Source organism: Cetorhinus maximus, chromosome 7 (genome assembly GCF_964194155.1).
Source record: "Cetorhinus maximus chromosome 7, sCetMax3.hap1.1, whole genome shotgun sequence".
NCBI lineage: Eukaryota > Metazoa > Chordata > Chondrichthyes > Lamniformes > Cetorhinidae > Cetorhinus > Cetorhinus maximus.
Genome location: NC_135885.1, coordinates 132,449,252 through 132,474,400, shown reverse-complemented (window position 1 = coordinate 132,474,400; position 25,149 = coordinate 132,449,252). Strand labels below are relative to the sequence as shown.

The following is a 25,149-nucleotide window of genomic DNA, read 5'->3' as shown; positions in this document are numbered from 1 at the left end:
AATGATACAAGCTGCAATTTATGAAAACTAGCTTCCAGTGTCAATTGATTCCTTCCTTGTTTTTTTCATTTTGAAACACTATTTTGCAGTCCACTCCTGACAAGAGTTCCATGTACTTTTTTTTCAGTTTAGATACAATATCACTGTAAATGAGATGTGATGTGAAACAAAGTTGAAAATAATTTAGGTTTACATATTCCAGAAAAAAAGCTTTGGACTTTAGAAGGGTGTAATGTTTTAACTCCACCCCGTAATGAGAATAAAATAAAATGGACAGCTAGGAGGCAGTGTGGTTGTTCAGTGGGTTGGATCCTATTGGATGTAAGTCCACAGCCTAACTACTCTAAATTTGCCACAGGTGAGCTGGTGTCTATTAACATGCTGAAGCTCACTGGGTAACACTCTTGCTTTTGAGTCCAGATTGTTGTGGATTCAAGTTCCACTCCAGGACTTGGGCAAGTAAATCAAAGTTGATGCTCCAATGAGGTGTTGCATTTTGGATGGGACATTAAACCGAGGTCCCCATCTGCCCTGCTAGTAAAAGATGTAAAAGATCCAATGAACTATTTTGAGGAAGAGCAGGTGAGTTATTTCTGGTTCTTGGCTAATATTTATTCCACAATCAACATCACAAAAACAGAGTATCTGGTTATTACCATATTGCTGTTTCTGGGAGCCGCTGTGTGCAAACTGGCTGCCACATATCCTACATAGTAACAGTGACCACACTTCAAAAGTACCTCACGGCTGCAATCTGCTTTGGGATATTCTGTGGTTGTGAAATAGGTGCTATTTAAATGCAAGTCTTCCTTTTTTGACATCATTGCGTGAGTCAGTGAGTTGGAGACGGGCCAGGACTTATAGCTGATTGTGCTCAAATCAAACAGTGCATTTTATAGCATGAGTCTAAGAGTCTATTCAAAAATAACCTCTATGAGCTTCAGCAAACAAAACTCCTGCATAAAATCAATTCCAGTTATTTACAGCACTGCAGGCTCCAGACGTGATTGGAAAAGAAGTTACCCAATTGTATCCATTTAGCTGGGAATATTGGTAACACTATTGGCAGATGACAGAGGGGTGTCTAATAGGCAATCTCAATCAGAGAGAGAGGTGTGAGAAATAAAATATGTGACCTTGAGCAGACTACCATTGTGATCGGGGAGTACTTCTTCCATCTGTTAGTCATATTACAAAGAAATGCTAAGGGACACCAGGCACCTTCTCTCTAAAATGAAAAATTGCATGGAGCACCTTAACGTTGCTGCATCCAGTGGAAATTCTGACCATGGTGTGAATACATGTAAGAGACTGAAAAGTTTCTTTATTTCTGTTGCTGATGGATGAGACTCTTGTTGGATTACTTTTCATCATCAGAAAATAGTATAGCTCCGAATTGGAAAATGGATGAGAGATAGATTGATGGAGAAAGATTACATGGAGAGTAGAGTACCATATTATGCCAAGGACTTAGGTATGAATCCAGTGAGATGGATTGGAATGCTGTTTCCTTTCTCCTGTTGGCTATAATAGCCCAATTTTGCCAGCTGGCCAGCTTTGCATTAGACTTATACCCAGACCCTGGCCATCATTTGCCACATGGTGGCTAGTTGCAGCCTTGTGCAGAGATGCAATAAACATGATGGTGTGGAAAATGCAAAATGTTTCACTGGCACAGGAATTGTTGGTCTCAATTTGAAGTCTCATACCTTTGTCTGGAAGAGAGTAGAATAGTTTACTTTGCACTTGGAGCTCCACTTGGCTCAAATGGGGCATAAATGCTGGTTGGAATGGTTAGGTCAAATGCCAGTTTCCATTCAGTATATCCTATATAATTCTATGTTAATTACTATACTTGTGCGATTGATACTAGCACTGAGTGTTCAAAATAGGTAAGTATTCTGTTTGTCTCATATGGTTATCTCTCAAAAAAAAAGAACTTGCATTTACACAGTGCTTTTCATTACTTCATAATTCCTAAAAGCTTTTCACAGACAATGAAAGACTTTTTGCAGAGCAGGACAGACAGCAGCTAGCATGCATGCATCATTTATTTCTTTGCTGTTTGCATTCACAAGCTAGCAATGAGATAAATGATCACCTGATGTATTTTGGTGGTGACTGATCAGGGATAAACATTGCCTGGGACTTATCAGTAGAATTCTCCTGCCCTGTGAATAGTGCATGGGTTCTTTTATATGGTAAAAAGGGCCTCAGTTTAACATCTTTCACATCTGAAAGATGATACAATTTTTAAAATGTATTATTTTATGGGGTGCGAGCAAGGCCCAGCATTTATTGCCAATCCCTAATTGCCTTTGTGAAGGTTGTGGTGAGTCACCTTTTGACAACTGAGTCACTTGTGTGGCCAATTCAGAGGCCAGTTAAGAGTCAACCATAGAGTCATAGAGAGTCACAGAGTCATAGAGTTATACAGCACAGAAACAGGCCTTTCAGCCCATCATGTCTGTGCCGGCCATCAAGCACCTATCTATTTTAATCCCATTTTCCAGCACTTGGCCCATAGCCCTGTTTGCTAAGGCGTTTCAAGTGCTCATCTAAATAGTTCTCAAATGTTGTGAGGATTGCTATGGGTCTGGAACCACATATAGGGCTGGCCGATTTCTTTCTGTATAGGGGCATTGGTGAAGCAGGTGGGCTTTTACCACAATTATTGATCACCTTTACTAATACCAGCTTTGTATTCCACATTCATTTAATTAATTTTAAATTCCTCAGCTACCATAGTGAGACTTGAGCTTTTCCAAATCATCAATCCAAGCCTCTTACTAGTCCAAAAACATAACCACTATGCTATCATTTCCCCTTTCAAAAAATAAACATGGAAAGTGTAAATCTACTGTAAATAGAAGCATACAGCTGATAATGGCCTTTAAAGTCAAAGCAGGAAAGTGTTGCATAATTAAGCATTTCTGTCAAAGTCCTGTCAATTTGTAGTTTCAATTAACCAATGTTCCTCTGTAATTAATGCAAACAAATGCAATTTACCTTGATCCAAGTTAAGAACAAACCCAACAGTATTTAATAACAGGGTAGTAATAACAGAATAAAAAAAATCAACAAATTGATTAGATTTAATGAAAAATTTGCATTGGCTGTTAGAATGGGGGAATAAAGGTGTACCATTGGTGTCATTCTGGTGTGCATATAACCCCACCCAAAACTTGCACAACCGGTTTAGATAATTTGCAAACACCCACACACACACACACACAAACAAACTACCTAACTCCTTGTTTAAAGTTTTCATTTTAAAGAGACAGCTTTTCATCACCCAGATAATTTTACTGCATGGTTTCACATCTATTGGATATGTAAGTACAATCTCTGAATTTGTTGTCACTGACTGGAAGGGGTTTCAGATGAAACCAGTCCTGAATACAAAGCAGGATATGTGATCAGGGCAGTGAGTCTTAAACATGCGTTTAAGTGTCAGCGTATTAACTAATGGCCTTTTCTACTGTTCCTCAGGGTTTGAGAGAATGGTTTTCAAGTGGAGAGTTGTGGCTCCTCAGCACACTGTCACTTGTTCCCTTTTTAGAGTTTTTGTGTACCTCTGCTCCTTGTGTTGGGTCAGTCGAAAGAGACTTATGTTTTCTATGCTTCTGATTCCCCTGATTAATGGGAAGCTCCTTGGAGCCATTGTAAGAGCAGTTCTTCTTTATCTTATAGAGGTTAAAGCTCGGCTAGGAAATTTAAAATTATTTTTCGTGAGAAACACAAGCCATTGTTCTACACCTTGCCCTAGTTTTAGAATTGACAAAACAAAGCTACTTTTAATCTAGCGGTAGGGGGCAAACTGTACCTTTAATGGTTCATGTTCAACAGTCTAATGGAATTGCAGAGGTGCATTTTAAGTCTCAGTCCTCTTCTGCTTGTGAAGAATCTAAGGTCACAGGCATTCTATTCATGATATGCTGGGTCACTTAACAATTAAATATTAAAAGTATCATCCAATGTTTGTGGTGGAGAAACAATAACTCATTATGATGAAAAAAATAATGCAGAACTGTGTTTATACCAGTCATTTACTCCTGAATTTCTTCATTTGGATGCTGACCATTTATACACAGTGAAATAGATTGTTGGGCCTATTTTTGCTGGAGTGGGTCATCTTGTGGCATGTGCCGTTTGTTAGACATTTTCCTGATCAGCTCAACAACAGCAACAACAAGTTATTACATTTGTATAGCACCCTTAACATAATAAAGTGTCCCAAGGCATTTCACAGGAGTATTATAAAACAAAGAATGACATTGAATCACATTAGGAGAGATCAGGTCATATGACCTGAAGCTTTTTGGTCAAGGAGGCAGGTTTTAAGGAGTGTCTTAAAGCAGGAAAGCGAGGTAGAGAGGCTGAGGGGTGAAGGGAGGGAATTCTAGAGCTTTGGGCCTCGGCACCTGAAGGCACGGTTACCAATAATGGAGCAGTTTGATTGGAAATGCACAAGATGCCAGAATTAGAGGAGCGCAGTTATCTCGGAGGTTTAGGTGGTTGGAGAAGATGATAATAGGAAGGGGCAAGGCTATGGAGGAATTTGAACACTTGAACAATTAAGCTCGAACGTTATTTGCAGGAAGTGTGAGCTGATAATGATACAGTGATGGCAAGGGAGCATCTGGAACCTTAGTGCACAATGAGACCGACAGTCTATTCTCTTAGCTAATGTGATTGAAGGATTGAGAAAGAAATAGGAATGATGGACATGGAAATAGGGGTGAATTAGTGTCAAATGAGGTTTACGAAGAGAAATAAAGTGAATGAAAGAAGGATTGGACTAAGAAAGAGAGAAAAAAAATGAGAAGGAAAAGTCAGAAAAAATGTAAACAATTCAAATATTGAGTTTTTTAAATTTGCAGGAGTGAGAGTCAAGTTTAAATTGTTCCCTTTCTGGATTAGAGAGATTGATTGGCATTATGTTGCTCAAGGGGTACCCATGCTGTTAATGATGAGCCCTAACCTTGAGTGACATGTTTAATGGGCAAGTTCTAAGGGCGAGACAACGTTTGTGTGAAACAAATGACAGAGTGGCATAAATTGACCAGAAAGTTTGAGAGGTTTGCAACTTATGGGGTATCTCTTTTTCCCCTAAACTTGCTGACGGCTTTATGCATTAAGAATGGCGTATGTGTTGAACTCAATGTTACCTTCTGCAGGAAGATTTGACCCATCCTAGAGTATCATCATCATCGTCATCAGGTGTGCTCTGCCCAAAGGTCCTTGGCTCATAGTGGTCTTTCCATGTCTCTCTATCCTGTACCAGTTTTTTCATTTGCCAATAACTTCGGTTTTCAAGCCATCCAGCACTGATATTCTCTTCCTTTCTCTTCCTCTTTTTGCTTGAAATCTTCCTTCCATAATGTTTCTTACTAGTCCGTTTCTTCATAAAATGTGCCCACCCAGTCTCCCCGCTTTTTACTAATTACGTTCAGCCAATTTCTTTGTTCGTTCACTCTCCTCTGCATCTCATCATTTGCTACGTTTTTCTGTCCAGCTGATCCTTTCCATTCTCCTCCAAATCCACATTTCAAAGCTATTTAGCAAGTTGATCTCCTCCTTCCGTAAGGCCCAAGTCTCACGCCCACACAAACCAACAGTCCAAATCAAGCTCTTTAAAAAATCACTTCTTGTTGTTTATTCAGCTTTCTGGTTAGCAACTGTCTCTTATAAATACAGCCTTTCCCATTGTTCCTATTTCTTTGTTGCATCTTCCCTCTGCAGATATGCTTCTTAAATACTTTAATTCTTGGACCTGTTCATGTTCTTTTCCCTCTCTGAACATATGCTATGAATATTTATTGGAACTTTGTAATTGAAAAAGACATTTGACAAGCGTGTTATTTATCACTAGTCCTCTTCAACTTCAATGCAGAAGCAATGATCAAGGAAGTGCATGAAGACACAGGACTTGGCGTTAAGATTGGGTGGGAGAGGGATGATAACATCAGTTACATTTGCAGATGACAAAGCTCTTGCAGCAAGCACAGAAGAATGATTGCAAGAACTAATAGACAGACAAGTAACAACAGGCATGAACTTTGGAATGAAAGTGAACATTGACAAAACCAAAGAGATGCATCCCTCAAAGTCAACAAGGAATATTCATATATTGATGGAGGAAAAGAGCTAGAGCAGGCATAATTGCTAGAATAATTCAGTTTACATCCAAATCAAAGCCTTATAAGCAGGCAGAGGATGACAGCAGGCTGAGCATTTGATTGCCTGCCAATTTCCTCTGAGCAGTTGAATGCCATTGTGGGAAAAGTGCATGTGTAAATGATACAACTTGTAACCTCCACCTAGTAACTCCTTCCTTAACCAGTTGCATGGGAATGGAATCTGAACCTCTGCACTAACTGGTTTAAATACTCCCAGCTAGTGATGTGGCTCAAATGTTTTCACTTTGTTTCATGAGCTTACCAGAAAAAAAAGCTTCTGGCAACAGAAAAATTGGCCGTGGAATTCATCTTAGACAGTTGTGCATAATGTGCGGCAATGCCTCAGCAGCCCTTTTGACGCTGGAGTTTCGTGTCCACTGACTGGACATGGAGAAGAAAGAAAGGCAGAGTATAAAACAGGCTGCCCATGCACGACAATAAAAGCAAAATACTGCAGATGCTGGAAATCTGAAATAAAAATAGTAAATGCTGGAAATACTCAGCAGGCCAGGCAGCATCTGTGGAGAGAGAAACATTGTTAACGTTTCAAATTGAATATCACTCTCCTTCAGAACCTATTCAATTTGAAATGTTAACTCCTTTTCTCTCTCCACAGGTGCTGCAGTATTTCCAGAACTTTCCATTTTTCACACTATAGTCCATTTTGCATTAACAGCAAAGATAAGCTTCACCTGCATAATAAATATTCCAGCCTTCCTAATCCATAACAAATGATAAAGCTTCCATTATTTAAGGTCAACAGCATCTGAACAACTCAATGACAAAAGTCGGGTTTCCTTTAACAGCACATAGTCTTTTCACAATAAAGTGTGAAATTAATCTTCAGTAGCACTGTGAAATACGTCTTAACGCAGCCCATTTTTTCCATTGATAGAAATTGCATGTATTTAAATTGTAAAACCACAACAAAACACAATACTTCATTTACAGCAGCTGGTAAAAACCACCCCTGCTCTTTTATTTGATTTCTTTAACTTAAATGTTTTTCAATAGCTCTGTTTATGTCTGAACAGTGATTGAACGAGCGCTGACAACAGCTTGCATGGGCTGCAACATAAAACAATCATGTACTATAATGAGGAACTCATATGTTCATGATATATTCTTTAACTCAGCTACCCATCCCAAAAGAATTCCTCATTGCTGTTTGATGACCGTTTACATTACACATCTCAATACTGAAACAGATCAGGTTCTTTAAAAAATTAAGAATTGGGGTGTGGGCATTGCTGGCAAGGCTTATTTTTGTCCATCTCTAGTTGCCTTGGAATAGGTGGTAGTGGGCTTCCACATAAACCCTTACTGTCTGTCCGTGTGGTGAAGGGGTATTGTTCGGTAGGGAGTTACAGGAGTTTGATGTATGTCCAATGGTGACATATGTCCAAGTCAGGAGAGTATGTGACTTGTAGAACTTGGAGTTGATGGTGTCCCCATGCACCTACTGCCCTTGTCTTTCAATGTGGTGGTGGTTGCTGTTTTGCATGTGCTGCTGAGAAGCGTTGGCAAATTGCTGCGGTGCATCCTGTCACTACTATATACTGCAGCCAGCGTATGTCAATGCTGGAGAGAATGGCTATTAAAGCCAGTGTATGGGGTGCCAATCAAATGGACTGCTTTGTTCTGGATGTTATTGAGTTTTTTAAGTATTGTTGGAGCTGCACACATCCATGAAAATGGGTGTATTCTATTATATTCCCGACCTGTGTCCCGTGGATGGCGAAGAGGATTTGTAAAGTCAGGGGGCGAGTTACTCACAGTGAAATAGTGAGTCTCTGATCTGCTACAATATCCCAAACATTTATATGGGTTTCCAGTTCAGTTTCTGGTTAATGGTGACCCCTACGGTGTTGATGGCTCCAAAACTACAAGCCTTCATGAGGCCCAGAGTTAACGATGACGACTCCCACCAGACTGTATACCACTGTGGTCCTACCTTTAGTGAGCGTGTCCTGCTTGTGTGACAAAATATAACCAAGGATGGTGATAGAGGAGTTTGAGACATAGGTCGGGATTCTCCGGCCTTGTCACGGGTGGGACCCGCCGGGGGCAAGGCGGTGCCCCAGCCAGAAATCCATTGACTTGCAGCGGGTCCGGAAGATCGCGGAGTGTGGGTGTGGAAAATCCCGCCCATTGACTGATCCCGATGTCAGGTTATTGTTTGAGTCGCTTTTGAGGGAGATCTCTCAACTCTGGAGCCAGACCCAGATGTTCGTGAGGAGAAGTTTGCGAGGTCGTCTAGGCTGAGCGTGCTGTTATTGTGTCCTGATTCAATACCTAGGTAGTAGCCAAGTGATCTGTCCAGGTTTTATTATTCTTCTTTTTTTCTAGTGGTTTGATATGACTGATTGGCTCGCTAGACCTCTTCAGAGGACACTTAACAGTCAACCATGTTGGTATGGGGTTGCAGCCTCATAAAGGCCAGGTTGATTAAGGATGGGCGGTTTCCTATCCTAAGGGACATTAGTGAACCATTTTTGGTTTTCAGTGTGAACCATCCAGTTTGTAAAACAAATGAATCACTCCCTGTGTAGTTGACACATCCTCCTGCCCTCAAGCCTGTTCCACTAAGGCGAGCACCATTTGTAAAGCATAGAACAAAAAAAGGTACAAGTGTTTTCAGTTGTTAATTTGGAAATGTCAACCTTAAATTTTGTGTTGTAGATGACAGCTTGTTATGTGAAGTGTTGTTACAAATGTGCAATGCTTCTACTGACCACCAGTTCATTAATATTCAACTGCTTTGCCCAAAAGCACAGTCATATTTTTAGCACCTTAGATCTGTTACTAGAAATGATCATTATTAATAGTCTTCAGAATACAGTGGAATAAATTACTGTATCTATTATTCTTTTGTCCATTTCAGCATTAAAATGCTACTCTGACTCATATTAGTCTTATAACAAGAAGGATGTCTTAATAGGGAATTGAGGGAAAGAAAGACTTGCATTTATAAAGCATCTTCTGCAACTTCAGGATTAGCTTTACAGCTAATGAAGTACTTTTGAAGGACAGACACTGTTGTAATGTAGAAATGTAGCAGCCAAATTGCACATAGCAAGCTCCCACAAAAAGCAACGTGATAATGATGGTACTCTGTTTATAGTGATGTTGATCGAGGGTTAAATATTGGCCAGGGCACTAGGAACAACTCCCCTGTGCTTCTTCAGAATAGTGTCATGGGATTTTAAAAATATCCTCCCGAGAGTCTCAGTTTAACCTCTCGTGTGAAAGATAGCACCTCTGACAGTGCAGCGCTGTCCAGAACTGGAGCATCAGCCTAGATCTTTGTGCTCAGTTCTTTGGAGTGGGACTTGAGCCCACAGCCTCCTGATTCAGAAGTGAGAATTCTCCCAATTGAACCATGGCTGAGACTACAGCTGCAAGCAATTCCTTTTCACGTATTTTAGGTGAAAATATTTTTCCACTGGAGTAGCTCTAGTTTCAGCAGTGGGAGCTGTGATGTTAAAAAGGTAATGCAAACAACTCCAGTGATGTGGATCTCTATATGGAAGGGGGTTTATTTTGTTTTTACTTGTGGTGCTGGCTGTAACTTTAAAATGACCCCTTATCATTACTGGATGGCTACGCTTTCAGGCCTGTATTGATTGTTTTCCTGACATTGGGAGGGTTCCTACTCTGACATTGTGGAGTATACCTGGACAAGATGTTACATTTACAAATGCAACTGCTGAACGGTTGCCCACATACAGTATAGCAGATCCCGACCACTGGCGCCCTGAATCCAACAGCGCCGTGCAAAAGGGACAATTTAGCATGCCCAGAGCCAAAACAAATAGAATGTGTCCATCGTTCTGATAAACCAAGTGGAGTATCCTCTATAATGCCTTTGTCTTTAGTTCTGATATCAATAGTCAGAGCTGGATTTTACCCTCCCTCACTGACTTCAAGGCGTGGGGGTGCGGGGGACGCGGGGCTTGTTAAATCCAGTGGACGGCCTGCTCGCCGCCTACTCACTCGCCCCTTCCTCCGCCACAATTGTACCAGCAGCAGGGGTGGCGTTGGGTGGCTGCCCGCCAGTGGGCCAATTGAAGGGATTTAACTGCAGGCGGGGGAGGCCCGCACCAAACTGGCATGTTTCCCCTGTGACAGCTGGTGGTGGCCATGGGGTGTGGGGGGAGGGGGGGTGGGGTTTCTCCTTAATGGGACCCCTGCACCCATTCAGGCCCCTCCCTCCCGCTCACTCATCAGGGCCTGCCAGCTGGATACCCGGTGAAACCCTCAAACACTGACCCACATCCCGATCCAACACTGCACCCCTCTGTCCCAAAGTGTTGGAGACCTGCCGGTTTCTGATTGATTGGCAGATATCTGAGGCAGGACTTCCTGATCCAGAAGGGTGGGGGAAGTCCTGCCTCAAGTCTTCTAATGGCCAGTTGGCCGTTAAATGATTGCGGGGCAGCTTGTGTTCTGTCAGGGAGCTCCCCACTGATTTTTTTTTAGCTGGGGAGAGGGGCAGGCAATCCAGCGCCTCATATTATTCAGCCCTAAGTTTCTTCGACTTTCTAGCATGGATATTGGCAGAAAACACTTAATTTCTTCACTGAGAGAGGTGGCACCACATGTTGATCTCACAGGACATCCTCTAGACCTGATCCTGCTTAATTGAGTTTGAAAGTGCAGCAGATAGCTCATCAGAAGGCTACATGCCACAACCTCAGGAATGAAGCTGCATTATTGGCCCGTGAGAAAAAGAATAAGGAAACTCGCCAAGGCTCCTTCGACAGCACCTTCCAAACACATGACCTCTTCCGCCTAGAAGGACATGGGCAGCAGACGCATGGGAACACCACCACCTGGAAGTTCCCTTCCAAGCCACACACCATCCTGACTTGGAAATGTATCACTGTTCCTTCACTGTCGCTGGCTTGCAATCCTGGCACTCCCTCCCTAACAGCACTATGGGTGTACCTACAGCACAGGGACTGCAGCGGTTCAAGAAGGCAGCTCACCACCACCTTCCCAATTAGGGGCAATCAAAGATGGGTAATAAGTGCTGACCTAGCCAGCAACGCCCACATCCCATAAATGAATAAATTTAAAAAAAAGAAGAAAGTCCAAAATATCTGTGAGGTTATGAAAAGAAACAACCATTACAATTTTGAAGTGATGTGGTCTCCAGGGAAAAAAATAATATTCAAACTTTTATTTTGTTTGGAGTGGCAAAAGTTTGGCAATTCATGTCTCAGTTTGGTTCTCTACCGGCATGCACAAGGGATGTGTTTCGTTGAGACTTACCTCCATGCATTGTGCACTTGGACACATAAACTGAAGAGGTTTGCTGAATGCTTTTCACATGATGCTTGTACTTTAATTACAGAAAAATCAGTTAAAAATCAGGTGCACATTTGTGTGAATATCTGAGATACGGAGTTAGAGATATTTATCCAATGCTTGAAACATTACCTATTTTGAGATTGATCTGTAAACTCTTAGAGTTTTGCAGAAATGTGCTATTGTTTGTGCTCAGAATAGTTTGTCTGCATGCAAAAGACTGAACAGTTTTTTCGTGACATAGAAAAAGTGACTGTGGATAACATTTGTGTATTGCATTCTAAAGGTATACAGACAATATTGGAAATGGAAGGTGAAATTGAACACCAATCTTCTGACATTCATCCTGCCAATGTGTAATTTGATACACAGGGATAGTTGCTAATATATAGCTACACTTCAGATAAAGCACAGGTAACTTCCTCAGGGTTCACACAACATGGAACACCGCCCAAAGTTCAGACAACTCATAATGCTAACACTTCCTATAACTCAAACAATGCACATGCCAACACTCCCTGGACAAAGCACAGTGCTGATGTCCACAGTTCAGACAATGCACAGCACGAACAGCCTCGACAGTGTGGACAATGCACAGTTTTAATTTTGAAAGTAGTAACAGAGTAGAGGCACTAACACAGCTACAACACTGGCATCTACCCAGCAATGTGGAAAATTGCCCAACGTATGTCCTGTACACAAAAAGTAGGCTAAATCCATCCCGGCCAATTACAACCCCGTTAGTCTGCTCTCCATCATCAGTAAAGCAATGGAAGGGGTCATCAACAGTGCTATCAAGTGGCACTTGCTTAGCAATAACCTGCCTACTGATGTCCAGTTTGGGTTCTGCCAAGGCCACTCAGCTCCTGACCTCATTACAGCCTTGGTCCAAACATGGACAAAAGAGCTGAACTCCAGAGCTGGGGTGAGAGTGACTGCCCTTGACATCAAGGCAGCATTTGACCGAATGTGGCATTAAGGAGCCCTAGCAAAACTGGGATCAATGGGAATCAGGGGAAAACTCTCTGCTGGTTGGAGTCATACCTAGCACAAAGGAAGATGGTTGTGGTTGTTGGAGGTCAATCATCTCAGTCCCAGGACATCACTATAGGAGTTCCTCAGCGTAGTGTTCTAGGCCCAACCATCTTCAGCTGCTTCATCAATGACCTTCCTTCCATCATAAGATCAGAAGTGGGGATGTTCGCTAATGATTGCACAATGTTCAGCACCATTCACGACTCATCAGATACTGAAGCAGTCCATGTCCAAATGCAGCAAGACCTGGACAATATCGAGGCTGAGGCTGACAAGTGGCAAGTAATATTTGCGCCACAGAAGTGTCAGACAATGACCATCTCCAACAAGAGAGGATCTAACCATCGCCCCTTGACATTCAATGGCATTACCATCACTGAATTCTCCACTATCAACATCCTGGGGATTACCATTGACCAGAAACTGAACTGGACTAGCCGTATAGAGACTGTGGCTGGAAGAGCAGGTTGGAGGCTAGGAATCCTGCAGCAAGTAACTCACCTCTTGGCTCCCCAAAGTCTGTCCACCATCTACAAGGCACAAGTCAGGAGTGTGATGGTATACTCTCCGCTTGCCTGGATGACTGCAGCTCCAACAACACTCAAGAAGCATGCCACCATCCGGGACAAAGTAGCTCGCTTGATTAGCACCCCATCCACAAACATTCACTTCCTCCACCACCGATGCACAGTGGCAGCAGTGTGTACCATCTACAAGATGCCTTGCAGGAACTCACCAACCCTCCTTAGACAGCACCTTCCAAACCCAAAACCATTACCATCTAGAAGGACAAGGGCAGCAGACACATGGGTCACCACCACCTGGAAGTTCCCCTCCAAGCCACTCAGCACCCTGACTTGGAAATATATTGCTGTTCTTTCACTGTCACTGGGTCAAAATCCTGGAACTCCTTCCCTAACAGCACTGTGGGTGTACCTACACCACATGGACTTCAGCAGTTCACCACCACCTTCTCAAGGGCAATTAGGGCTGGGCAATAAATCCTGTGACACTCATATCCCATGAATGAATTAAAAAAAACACAGCTAGCCATTAGAAGCAAGAACCAGTCTGTGCTAGCTTAATTCCCAACCTTGTTTGGCTTTGGCTCAAAAAACTATTGCCCGTTTTTCCAAAAGCCTTGTGTACTGTCTGCAGTAGCTTTTAAAAGAAATCGTGGTGGTGACAGAAAAAGTTGATTAGGCATTCACAAAGGTGCAGGAGAGATATATAACTAGAACTACTCTCGATGCTGAAGTGTTGCAGTTCCTGCTGTAAGAGGTTTACCAAAACAGGCTGCGGCAGAAGACTACTTTCCAGTCAAAGTATAGGTGCAAGCTGTACTGAGTAAGTTTATTGAATGAGGCAGTGCATTCACCGAATCGACCCTGGTGTCCGATCTCAACTGAGGAAAATGTTTCCATTTAAATGTAACTGTACTCAATTTTGATCACACTTCTTGTATGGTATGTGTGCTCTGCCTGAAGGCAGCTCCTTGGTTCATTGCCTGCTGAAGCTTCATCCTGAGCTGTTTTTCCTTTGCAGTTCTTGTCACTGGTGATTTGCCATTGTTTTCCACAGAGGTAGGGTGAGGAGGCATGTCCCAAGTCCACCTCAGCCAGAACAGGAATCAAACCCCTGCTGTTGGCATTATTCTGAACCACCATCTAGCCAATTGGGCTAACCAGCCATCACACTTCTTGTGGGGCCCAACAAACATGAAACCCTAACTGGGAACTCTTCACCCTCTGGGAGGTACCATTTGGAACAATGTGCTATTAGCCTTTTGCTTACATGAACTCTTTGAGCTTGCACATACTAAACAATAGCGAGGATATGAATCCAATTACTGCATAATCAATTTGCTTGGTCAGGGCTTAGGCGGGGAGAAGTAAGCTGCAGTGAGCTACAATCAGATAGTCAGGTAGATGAAATTTGAGACCTATAAATCAATTCAGCTGAAAAACATAAGCATGTTTATGCAATGAAGTTAACACTGTTTGTACATCTGCTTAGAATATAAAGTTGTATTATGCAGGAACACCGTGAAGAAAAGTTGTTTGTTGTCAAAGTTTACACATTAAATATTGTAATCTACTAAAAAATTCAAGGCGTAGAGAAATAGATAACTTAGGGTATAAAATTAAGAAAAACAATTTCCTTTACAATATGTTGTTTGTGGATGTATTTTTTTTTCTACAACCAATATATTTACAATAATTCGTGGCAAAGAGTTGGTTTACTCTTGAACTTGATGGTCTGCTTTTACAGATTCATTATCTGTTGACATTCACGATTTTTTATCTGAAATGAGACTCCCACATCACTTTCATTCCAATTGCCAAAATCTCTCCATAGTGTCTAATCTTTCTTTTTCCCTTCAACAACTCTTAACAGGCTATAATTCCCAATTTATGCAACACCTGAATCGTATAGTTAGATTTCTAGACTCTAAAGGCGTCAAGGGGTATGGGGAGAGAGCGGGAGTAGGGCCTTGAGTTAGAGGATCAGCCATGATCATATTGAATGGTGGAGCAGGCTCGATGGGCCAAATGACCTACTCCTGCTCCTATTTTCTATGTTTCTATGATCCCATATTTAGGAATGTAATCTCTCAAATTTGCAGATGGTTTATCTGGTGAGCAAGTCTTCTCTCTCAAAGATAACATCCAATCTCTACGGCTGTTGCAACCTTTTAGGCTTTTCTTTGCAATGTCAATGCTACATTTTCCATTTGATTTGTAATAACATTGTTCCTCTAAAGTGTATCCTGTGATTAATAAATTGAACAGATGGTGGACTATGAATTTTGGCTAAACTTTGCCTTATTTGCTTGTAGGTGAACCTGTTGAAGAGTTTATCTTCATTGAAGAAGCAGTAACGAGTTCAAACCTTTGAAAATGTCAATATTTCGCAAACTAGCAGACTCTTTCTCAGATGCGAAAACCGCTCGAGCAGGTTTGTAAATTTGATATTTCTTGCTGGGATTTATGCACGTATACACGATAGGGCAGAACGTTATGGCCCCATCATGGCGGGGACAGGGCCTGAAATTCGGCAAGCATTCAAAAGTCCAATGACTTCGGCAAGACCGGGAGGAGTCGTAAAATTCCACCCGTTGTTGGATCCACTTGTAAATATGTAAAACAGAAATTATTTTCCCGATTGCTCGCCAATGAATGTCAGTAGGGATGTCACTGAATGATTAAGTAATGGAACAAAGCATCTAAAAGGTGATAGAACACAAGAACCACCACTTAATGGATAGTGCGAGCATTGATGCACCTGATGGTCTCTTGTCATCCTTCTCTTTAGCTATTCTTATGTATGCCCTGAGTTATGTCAAGAGTAGAACAAGCAAATGTTGCCCCTATAATAGTGAGGCATATTTTAAGGATAAATGAAAAATAAAAGCGTCTTTTTGTTGGTCTACCTTTTTTGAAAGCTTTTGCCCACTGATACATTATAACAAAGTAATATACAAAGAATTGCAAAATGATCAAAGACGTTCCAATGATTACGTTTCCTGTTTTATAGAATCACCATTCAAAAATTTATGGGCTGGATTTTCAGTAGTAGGTAGTGGGGGTCGGGAAAGTTCCTGGCTTGGACCGCCCACCTCAGGGGAAAGTGCCCGCAAGGATGCGATTTTCATCGGGTGGTGGGGGGTGGAGGGTGGGATGGGGGAGGGGTGGCGGTGGGTGTGAGCTACTGTCACATCAGCCGACCCCGGGGAAAGAGTTTGCAGGCAACCAGCGGGGCTGTTGGGTGCCGAGACGGATGCCATCCATGCCACCTCAGGCCCCACGCACCCCCTATGGTCCCTCATGCCAAGCCTTGCTCTCCAAACAATTGCTATGGCCCCTCTTGCACCCCCATGCCAAGCTATGGCACGTCTATGTCAATTCACCCACTATACACTGTAGAGAAGAAATTAACCCTATCCTTACAGTGGAATGGTAAAGAAACATTTTAAAGACAGTCATTCATTGAGCACTTTCCACTATCTTAAAAAAAAAATACTTTTTATTACAGCCCAATAAAAGTGTCAAACGTCCAGACCCTTTAAAGTATCAAAAGCTGAAACTGACACGTGAAAACGCTTTATCTTGTGTAAATAAACGTTGTGAAATTGATAGTAGTAATCAGAAAGTAAGCAATGTCAACCAAGCAATGTTTTCTCTGGGTTTAGGTGTTTTAGTACTCTAATGGATGCCTATGCTGTCAGCCAAGAATACAGAAGAGCTCAGACATCCTTGGGGCTCAAGGGGCCATAGGGTTTGTTTGGATTGGCATAGCTTGACTTGTGGGGCATAAGGGGACATTGGGGTTGTTTAGGAGGCTTTGTTTGCCATGGGGGGGAGGTCATAGGGTTTGTTTGGTGGTCTGCACGTGGTGCATGAGGAGGGCCCCTTGAATTTACCTTTCCAGAGGTTCCCTCATGCAGACCATGGTTTACGATACCTCCTGAGGTGCCATGAACCACGCATCTTTGAAAAGCTGGCCCCGCTCCATGAAAATTGAGGAGAGCCAGGCCTATCGCCTAATGGAGCCAGCCATGTCGGGAGTGCAGTGTGCGGGCTATTGACCCAAACCAGCCTGCACACTTAGAAGGCACTTCTGAAAAGCAAGAATCACTGGGAATGGGGTTGGGAATGGGGTTCTGGCTGTTGTTTTTAAAAGGCTTCCAAGTCATCCCTGTCATGTGTGATATAATGATATAAAAGCACCAATCACTCATAAGGGATTGTGCAAACAGACTGTGGGTACATTTACAAAGAACAGGCACATGTGAACATATATACATGGATATAACGCTTGAGGACATCAGCAGGAGGATTCTACTCCAGGCCAAAGTGAAACTGAGGGTGGATCACACGACATGCTTTCCTTAAAGTGATAGCATGCTGCTATTCCTTAAAGACACATTACAACATCCCTCTTTCTTTTTAAAGATACTTTCCCTCTTTCTAACAAAGTATAAAAATTTACAATACATGTTCATGTTTGGTTACAATTACGTGAGTTTATAGGACTCATGAATCTATGAATCTATAAAGCGTAGAGGTAATCTATTGGTAGGTCCAGATGTTGTAATGGTAACCTTGTCTGGAGGTTTCTTTGATTGCTCACGGTGATCTGTGGGATTGTCATTCTTAGATGTTGTTCCTAGTTGTATTTTGGATCTTGTCCTAGATGCAATAGGGCTACACGGTGGTTGAAGAGCTGGAATGGATCTGATTTGTCCTTGGTTATGTCTCACCATTACGCCTTTGTGTGATGACTTCATAGAGCCTTGGTTCCGAAGAAACCCTTGTCACTTCGGCTGGTAGCCATGTAACTTCTGTGGGATACTGGATGCAAACTTGTTATCCCAACTGTAAACTTGGTAATTCTGTACCCACATTTTTATATGGCATGTTGGTCATCCTCTTTTGCAGTTTTAACAGTTGTTTTCTAGTTTCTGAGAGAGTAGAATGGGTAAGAGAAGGTAAATTGGTACATGCTTGTCTGTCAAACATAAGCCCTGCCGGTGATGGAATAGCTGCACTTAAAGGTTGCTCTCAGATGTAACATTGCAATGTGTAGACCCGGATTGGCGTGTCAACATTTGAGAATTAGGGATTTCACCATGTGAATTATTCATTTGGTCTTCATGCCATAGGAGAGGCACATCCTTAACAATTCCCATAGTGAGGACAATTTTTGGGCAAAATTGGTAATGTATGGGTACAGGAAATTGAAGAGACCTGGACGTCTTCGAAGTTCATCCTTATCTTGAGGATAATCCTTAATATCCTATGTTTTACCTGTATCGGGACATATGCCAGCAGTGGAATAAACAGAACCAAATTAATTGAGCTGCTGCATATTAATGGCACATTTCAGACTGTTGAACACCACGCCTTCACTCTGAGCCACTTGCATCAATAAGTGCAGATCATGGTCACGTTCTTGCTTTGTTCTTCCCACAACGGCAATGTCATTGGCGATACAGATGCATCCTGGCACAGTGCATGTAATACGGTCCATTTGAGCTTGAAAGAAATCTTGGCTAACAGAAAGCCTGAAAGGAAGTAATTGAAAACAGTATTGTCCAAACAGGGCACGAAATGTGGTAAGTTCTTGGGACTTCTCCACGAGATATACTGACCAGTAGCCATATTTGCCATTAAGTTTTGAGAACAATTTTGCACCTGAAAATCTCGGATTTAACTCTTCTAATGTGGGTATTTTGTAAGGACAACGTTTCAAAGCTGCGTTTAAATATTGTGGATTGAGGCATAGTCTCAATGATCCGTCCTTCTTTATGACACACATAATTGAGCTACACCAGTCTGTGCACTCTTACACTCTTCTAGTGATTCTGTCTTTCCCCATTTTGTGTAGTTCGACCTTCAATTTGTTTTGTAAGTGGATGCTACAGTTACACAGTGAATCAATGGACAGACTTGCATTCTCCTGTAAGTGTAATGTTGCAGCTTCCTTGTAACTGCCAATTTTGTCGAAACATTCTGGATATTTTGATGTTCGGTCGTGAATTGAGGTGATAGAAGTAGTTTCTCAGTTTGATCTGCCATATGAGGTCTGACTAATTCTGTGGATTGTCATTTTTATGAGGCCGAGGCATGCTGGTAGACTTGCACTTGCCAACTTTTAGCCTCCATGATGTAGAAATTCTGCGGCACCAAGGAGGATTAATTACACTTGCATTCCAGGACTATGGAACTTTCACATGGAATTAGTAAACTGTTGTAAGTCAAAAGTTTCACAGCAGCAGGTTTCACCACAGTCCTCCATGTCTGTGAATATATGTTTTTAGAATTCACAGAGATAATATGTTGGCACTTGCCCCTGTGCCAATCTTGGGCAATAAAGAATAGTTACCAACTTCCTTAGGCCAGGAATTTTTAAGCCAGGATTTCTCAGTCGGCGAGCGGGGGACAGGGCCCACTCGCCGACGCATAAAATGACGTGGAATGATGCTGGGTGGAATTCCCGACTTCACCCCGCTCCATTTAAATTTTCAGGTAGGTGGGGGCTCAGCAAAATCAGCTGTCCAACTGCTGACCTGTCAATGGCCAATTGAGGCCATTGACAGAGTTATTAAAGTATTAATGGACCTGCCCGTCCAACCTTAAGATTGGTGGTCAGGCCAGGAGCCCTGGCGGGCATTAGAAAAAGCATGAAGCCTCATCCACGAGAAGGATGAGGTTTCATGTAGGTTTTAAAAGATGTAATTAAACAGTATTTAAAAGTGATGGACATGTCCCAACTCATGTGACAGTGTCACATGAGGGGACATGTCTATGAAATTTTTTTTTTTCTATTTTTCACATTTTTTACTGTAGAGCCGATCACCCTGAGGCAGCACTTAGCCTCAGGGAGATGAGTGTGCTCTTTTGTGTGCATGCGCGAAAGAGCGCAGCCTCAGCTCAGGAAATCCCCCCCCCCACCCCGCCAGCACGGAGAGCGCATAACGCTTCTGTGCGGACGTCACGCTGGGCAGGCCTTAATTGGCCAATCCACATAAAATGGCAGCGCGCCCCCAACTGGGGGCGCCGATTTGGAGGCACGCCTCCACACATCCACTCTTAAACTTCTACCCCCCCAGCGGGGAGAAAATTCTGACCTTAATCTTGGTGTGATGGTATCTATGTTTTCTTCAAAATTGATAGTGTGAAACATGTGTTCACTGCTCTTCAGCTTGTCATGCACATCATCGTTATTTTCTGGTTTGTCAATCACCTCACCTATATGTTTCTGACAGGATACCGATGGTCATCCTTACTGCTTGAAGGCACCCATTGTATATGGTCTGTGTGGATCACTGCGCGGCTCTTTGTAGCTGCATCAACCTTTGTTCTAGTGCACTGCCACCTCCAATGCCCCTTTCGGCCACATGCTTTGCAGCTCTGATGGAAAGCTAGGAATTTCCTTGCTGCATGCAGAAGGCCACATCTTCCACATGCCTTGCCAGGTTTGCGCCTTTTATTAAGTACATCAACAATTGGGGGTGTACTTAGGACCTGTAAGCTCTGCTGACCTGCGAGGACCGCTTCATACCTGTGCCCCTCCTCGAATAGCTCTTCAATGCTGTCCTTTTTGGGCTTGTCTAGCAGATCTTGCTGAGATGCTTCCATGGGAGTGGATGCGATCACCAACTCAACAATTCTGTCTGCTAGTTCTGCATCTGAAAAATCACAGCACGTTCCCTTTTCTCTGCATCTGCTGATGAAGTGGCCTATGGATTCTGTAGGCTATTGTGGAAATGATATGAACTCTAGTCGATGAATATGGAAGTTTAACCTGATTCTGAACTGGTCTTCCAAAGTAGTCCATTTCTTTTGGGGATCCTTTAGCTCTTCTACTGTAAATTGTGATGTGTTCAGCCTGTGCATAATGAATTGTGCAAACACACTGTGGGTTTATTTATTAAGAACAGGCACATGTGTACATATATAATGGATATAAAGCTTGAAGACATTAGCAGCAGGGCTGTGTGTCTGTTCTACTCCAGGCTGAAGTGAAACTGAAGCTGGATCACATGGCACACTTCCCTTAAAGTGATAGCATGTTGCTATTGTTTACAGGCATTTTACAACAATCCCGACTCATTGGAAACCCAGCCCTATTTATTTTAGTACCTGGGACTTACACTGTTAGGATAAAGTCATCAAGACTCATAAGGTGTATCTGATGTTTGTATTAGCAACAGTAGCAGAAAGATGGATTATTATTGGATAAACTAAAATGTCACCTTCCATAATCACTGGCAGGAATGTTTATTTTAATTTCAGAGCAATTCATTTTCAAAAGTATGGAAGAAGTGATTCTCATAGACCACCTTTTTAATTCCTGCTCTCTCAAGATTTGACCAAATGGCACCCATGTTCAAAGTGAAAACACCCCAAGGGTTGGACCTCTTTAATGACTCTTTTGATCAGAAATTATATTTGTATTAATAATACGCAATTGAAAAAAATCAATTGACTTACTTTAGACAGGTGTGCAACATGATAGGTGAATCTGACACTTGTACTCTATAGCTAAAAGCTAAACATGTAATTTGGAGCACAAGTACTGTGGGTAGATTTTATGAATCAGTGCTTCTGGGACACCAAGACGACAACTTGGGAAATCGGGTAGGGGTAGGGCAATGTGGCCTACAAAATTTACCTCCCCATTTAAACTCTGTTCTGATTATAATTCTTCCAATAGGCTTGTTGACTGGGCCTTTCAGGGCAGGCCTTGTGATTGAACTTTTAGGATAGACACATCACTTCACGCCACAACCGGATATGTTCAGTCAACAGTAATTCACACTGGGGTTTCATATGAGTTTTGATATTGTGCTGCTTTTTGAGTTTTTCCACTCGGGGCATTTCAGCGTTCCTCAGGATAACTTATCTCATTTGTTATGTCCTTTTTAAGCATGCGAATTCTAAATGAAATTTTTTTTCTGATTACGAGCTGGAAAATCTAATTCCATCAAATACAACAGAGCGTTTTTTCTGGAAATCATGAGGGGAGGGCTTTCATTGCAAAGCCAAAATTGCCAACAGTAGCCAGTTACATAGCTGTTTGCTCTCCGTTGAATATGCCATCCTCGTTTGGCTGTTTATATCTCATTGCAACTAGGTGAAAAGCAATGTGCTTGCCTCATTACAAGCACACAGTTAAACTGAACCAGTGCAGCACACTTGGAGAGTCATGGCAGAACAAAAACAGCTCATAAAAGCTACAAAAATAATGAGAACCCTGGAAGTGGGGCCATTTATTCCAGAAGGAGCTGTTGATGACATGTCTGCCATTGCTCTCTTATGGCAAAACTGCTCAAACCAAAGTATTAGTTTGAGAGGCCAAGTATATATTATCATTCACTCTGGCTCCTTTGCAAACAGTGGCTGTCTGCTGGCATCCTCATGCAGGCCAAAGGAAGATAAAATAATTTATTCTAAGTCCTCCAGGAAAAGAAATGGACATGCTCTTGGCTACTAGGAAGAGGCAATCTTGAAAGCCTTATATCTCGATGTAAAACCTGGGGTTCCCTGGGCCATTGGGGAAGGTAAAGGTATGTGTAGCTGCCTTCTCGCAAGCACAGTCTGCCGGACGAGTGCCCAGAGGGGAAAATCTATCCGAGTGACTCAAGTGAAACAGTAGAAACCAAATCGTACAGAGTCCTTATCTAGTAGAGCTAAAGGGGCTATTGGAATGTGGACTGCTATACAAAGGTTTATAAGTTATGGTATAGCTGTACAGAGCTCTGGTTAGACCCCATTTGGAGTAGTGCTTTCAGTTCTGGGTACCGCACCTCAGCAAGGGTATATTATCTTTGGAGGGGGTGCAGTGCAGATTTGCCAGAATGTTACAGGTGCTAAATGGGTTAAAATTATGATGACGGATTACATAGACTACTCTCTTGAAAATACAAGATTAAAGGGTGATCCAATTGAAATGGTTAAAAATATTAAAGTATTTGATATTAAAGGATGCATGGAGAGAATTATTTCCATTGGTGGGAGAGCTCTGAACAAGAGGGCATAAACCTCAAAATAGCAGCTAAAACCATTCAAGGGTGATGTCAGAAAGCCCTTCTTCATACAAAGAGTAGTGACTGCTCTAGAATCGGGAGCTCTCTCCTCCAAAAAGCTGTTGAGGCTAGGCCAATTGAAAATTTCAAAAATGAGATTGACAGATCTCTGCTAGGCGAGCGTATTAAAGGTTACAGAACTAAAGCGGATAGATGGAGTTTAGATCCTGGTTGATTCGTATCTTACTGAATGTCAGAGCAGGCTGCTCCTGTTTGAATGTTCCTATTAGAGTGGAGGGATTGCAAAATGCAGAATAGGAAAAGAATAGAAATAAAAGTGGTTGGTGTAAAAGAGGATCTAAATGGGATGAACCTGATAGTTTAATGGCTTTTTCTTTTACCTACCTTGTTACTTTCTGATGATAGACCTTTGCTTTCATCTGTTTTGTCTCTTTAACCATAACTATTGACAGAGTGTAAAACTTCAATTTCAGATGAAGACAGGGATCAGGTCATTCGGGAAGCAAAGAAGAGGACTCGCTTATTAAACGATGGCGACTGGATTAAAAGTAAACCAGAGGAATCTCAGTAAGTGTTGAACCACATCCTTGAAACTATGGTTAAAAAGTAAACGGGACCAATGCTTCAACATGTGCCACTTTCAATTCATTATTCTGCTTGAAATGAGCTTTAATAAAATATATTGATTGATTAAATGAATAGGAAATTATGTATTTATAAGAACAAAAAAATAAAAAAGCTGTGTATGCCGTTTTTTTTTTTGGCATAAACTTTTTTTGTGGGGAAGGGATTCCTCAGGATGTCTCCTTAGTCCCTGCACCAGCTCTGGCCAAGAGGACTGGAGGTTGAAAGGAAGTGGGGAGCAGCTCACAAGTCAGTTCGCTAGCATCTATCAATGCTACTGATGAGCCAGCCGTTGGCAGGCACCTGTCAGCACATGTCACGGTGACTCTCAGTCCAGTTTTCTAGCACTCCTCCTGATGAGTGGTCTGGCCTTTACTCCGATATCACCCCACAGCAGCAAACCTGGGTTTGGCGACTCAACTCATTTTCATATACTTTACAGGAAGAGATTTACAAGGGCAGGTTGAGGGTTGAGAAAGAAGCTGAAGAATTTTTCCAGAAGGAAAAAACAGTTTGGATCAGTACTCTTATTTCCCAGTTTTACTGGTGTTCCATTTTAAGATATACAAGACCAATTCAGACCAGTATCCCTATTTTTCAGTTTTTACTGTTTTTTCCTTGTGGGTTGGGTACAAGAAGGATTAGCAGACTCAAAGAGACAGGGTTATAGGAAGCATTTGAAAGCAGGGAGATAGATAGCAGAGGTAAAACTGATTGGGGTATTTCAGAACACATGGCTGATAGGTCCATGAATAATGATGGAGCTCAGGTGGTGGGATCAAGCAGTAATCCAGAGCTAGAAGTCCTGATGGTGTAGGGCTGGAAAGTATTTCACCGGTATAATGGAGATTAGGTAACAGAGATGGTTGAAGGCAAGGACAGGTGAAGGCACACACAGCCAGCAGTTGTGGATCTAAGGGAATGGGAGACGCATAAGAAGCCAGAGTTGGAGGGTTTGGTAAATAAATTGATCAGTGTGGCTGCCAATCACATTTAGAGGGTAAGAATTCAGCTCAATAAATTATTTTGTTCTCCCTTAGGCTACAAAGTTGACGATTTGGTTAATTGATATAAGATCAGACATGTGGCAACCAAATTATTTTCGACCTGTGCATAAATGGACTTCAGCAACAGGCCAATGTTTGTGCAGCAGTTTTTACTATACTGAAGATACTCACGCATCTAGGATTTATGGACATTTGGTGTCATCATCTACATATACCACTGAATATCGCTCTTCTAAAATAGTTGTATTTTCAAATCGCTCCACCTGGGCTTCTGATCTTCCTCCATCAACTCAGTCCCTCAGACCCCCATCATATCTCCCATTTTGTTTCTTTACCATGTCAATGACCTCCTCAAATCATCATCCTATTCACCTTTTTGCTGAAGATTCCACTCTACATTTACCAATTCCATTCTGATTTCCCGCAATCAGTA

The 25,149-nt window shown here is 42.1% G+C and overlaps 1 protein-coding gene across 8 annotated transcripts in view; it reads left to right on the top strand.

Moving 5' to 3' along the window:
• Positions 1 to 25,149, top strand: part of scel (sciellin) — a 108,254-nt gene that overhangs the window by 12,783 nt on the left and 70,322 nt on the right. For all 8 annotated transcript variants that reach the window (XM_078545954.1, XM_078545955.1, XM_078545956.1 and 5 more), the window contains exons 2-3: positions 15,370 to 15,488; positions 23,559 to 23,652. In XM_078545954.1, the coding sequence (XP_078402080.1) occupies positions 15,431 to 15,488; positions 23,559 to 23,652 (152 nt within the window). In that variant the 5' untranslated portion in view covers positions 15,370 to 15,430. The remainder of the gene's footprint in view (positions 1 to 15,369; positions 15,489 to 23,558; positions 23,653 to 25,149) is intronic.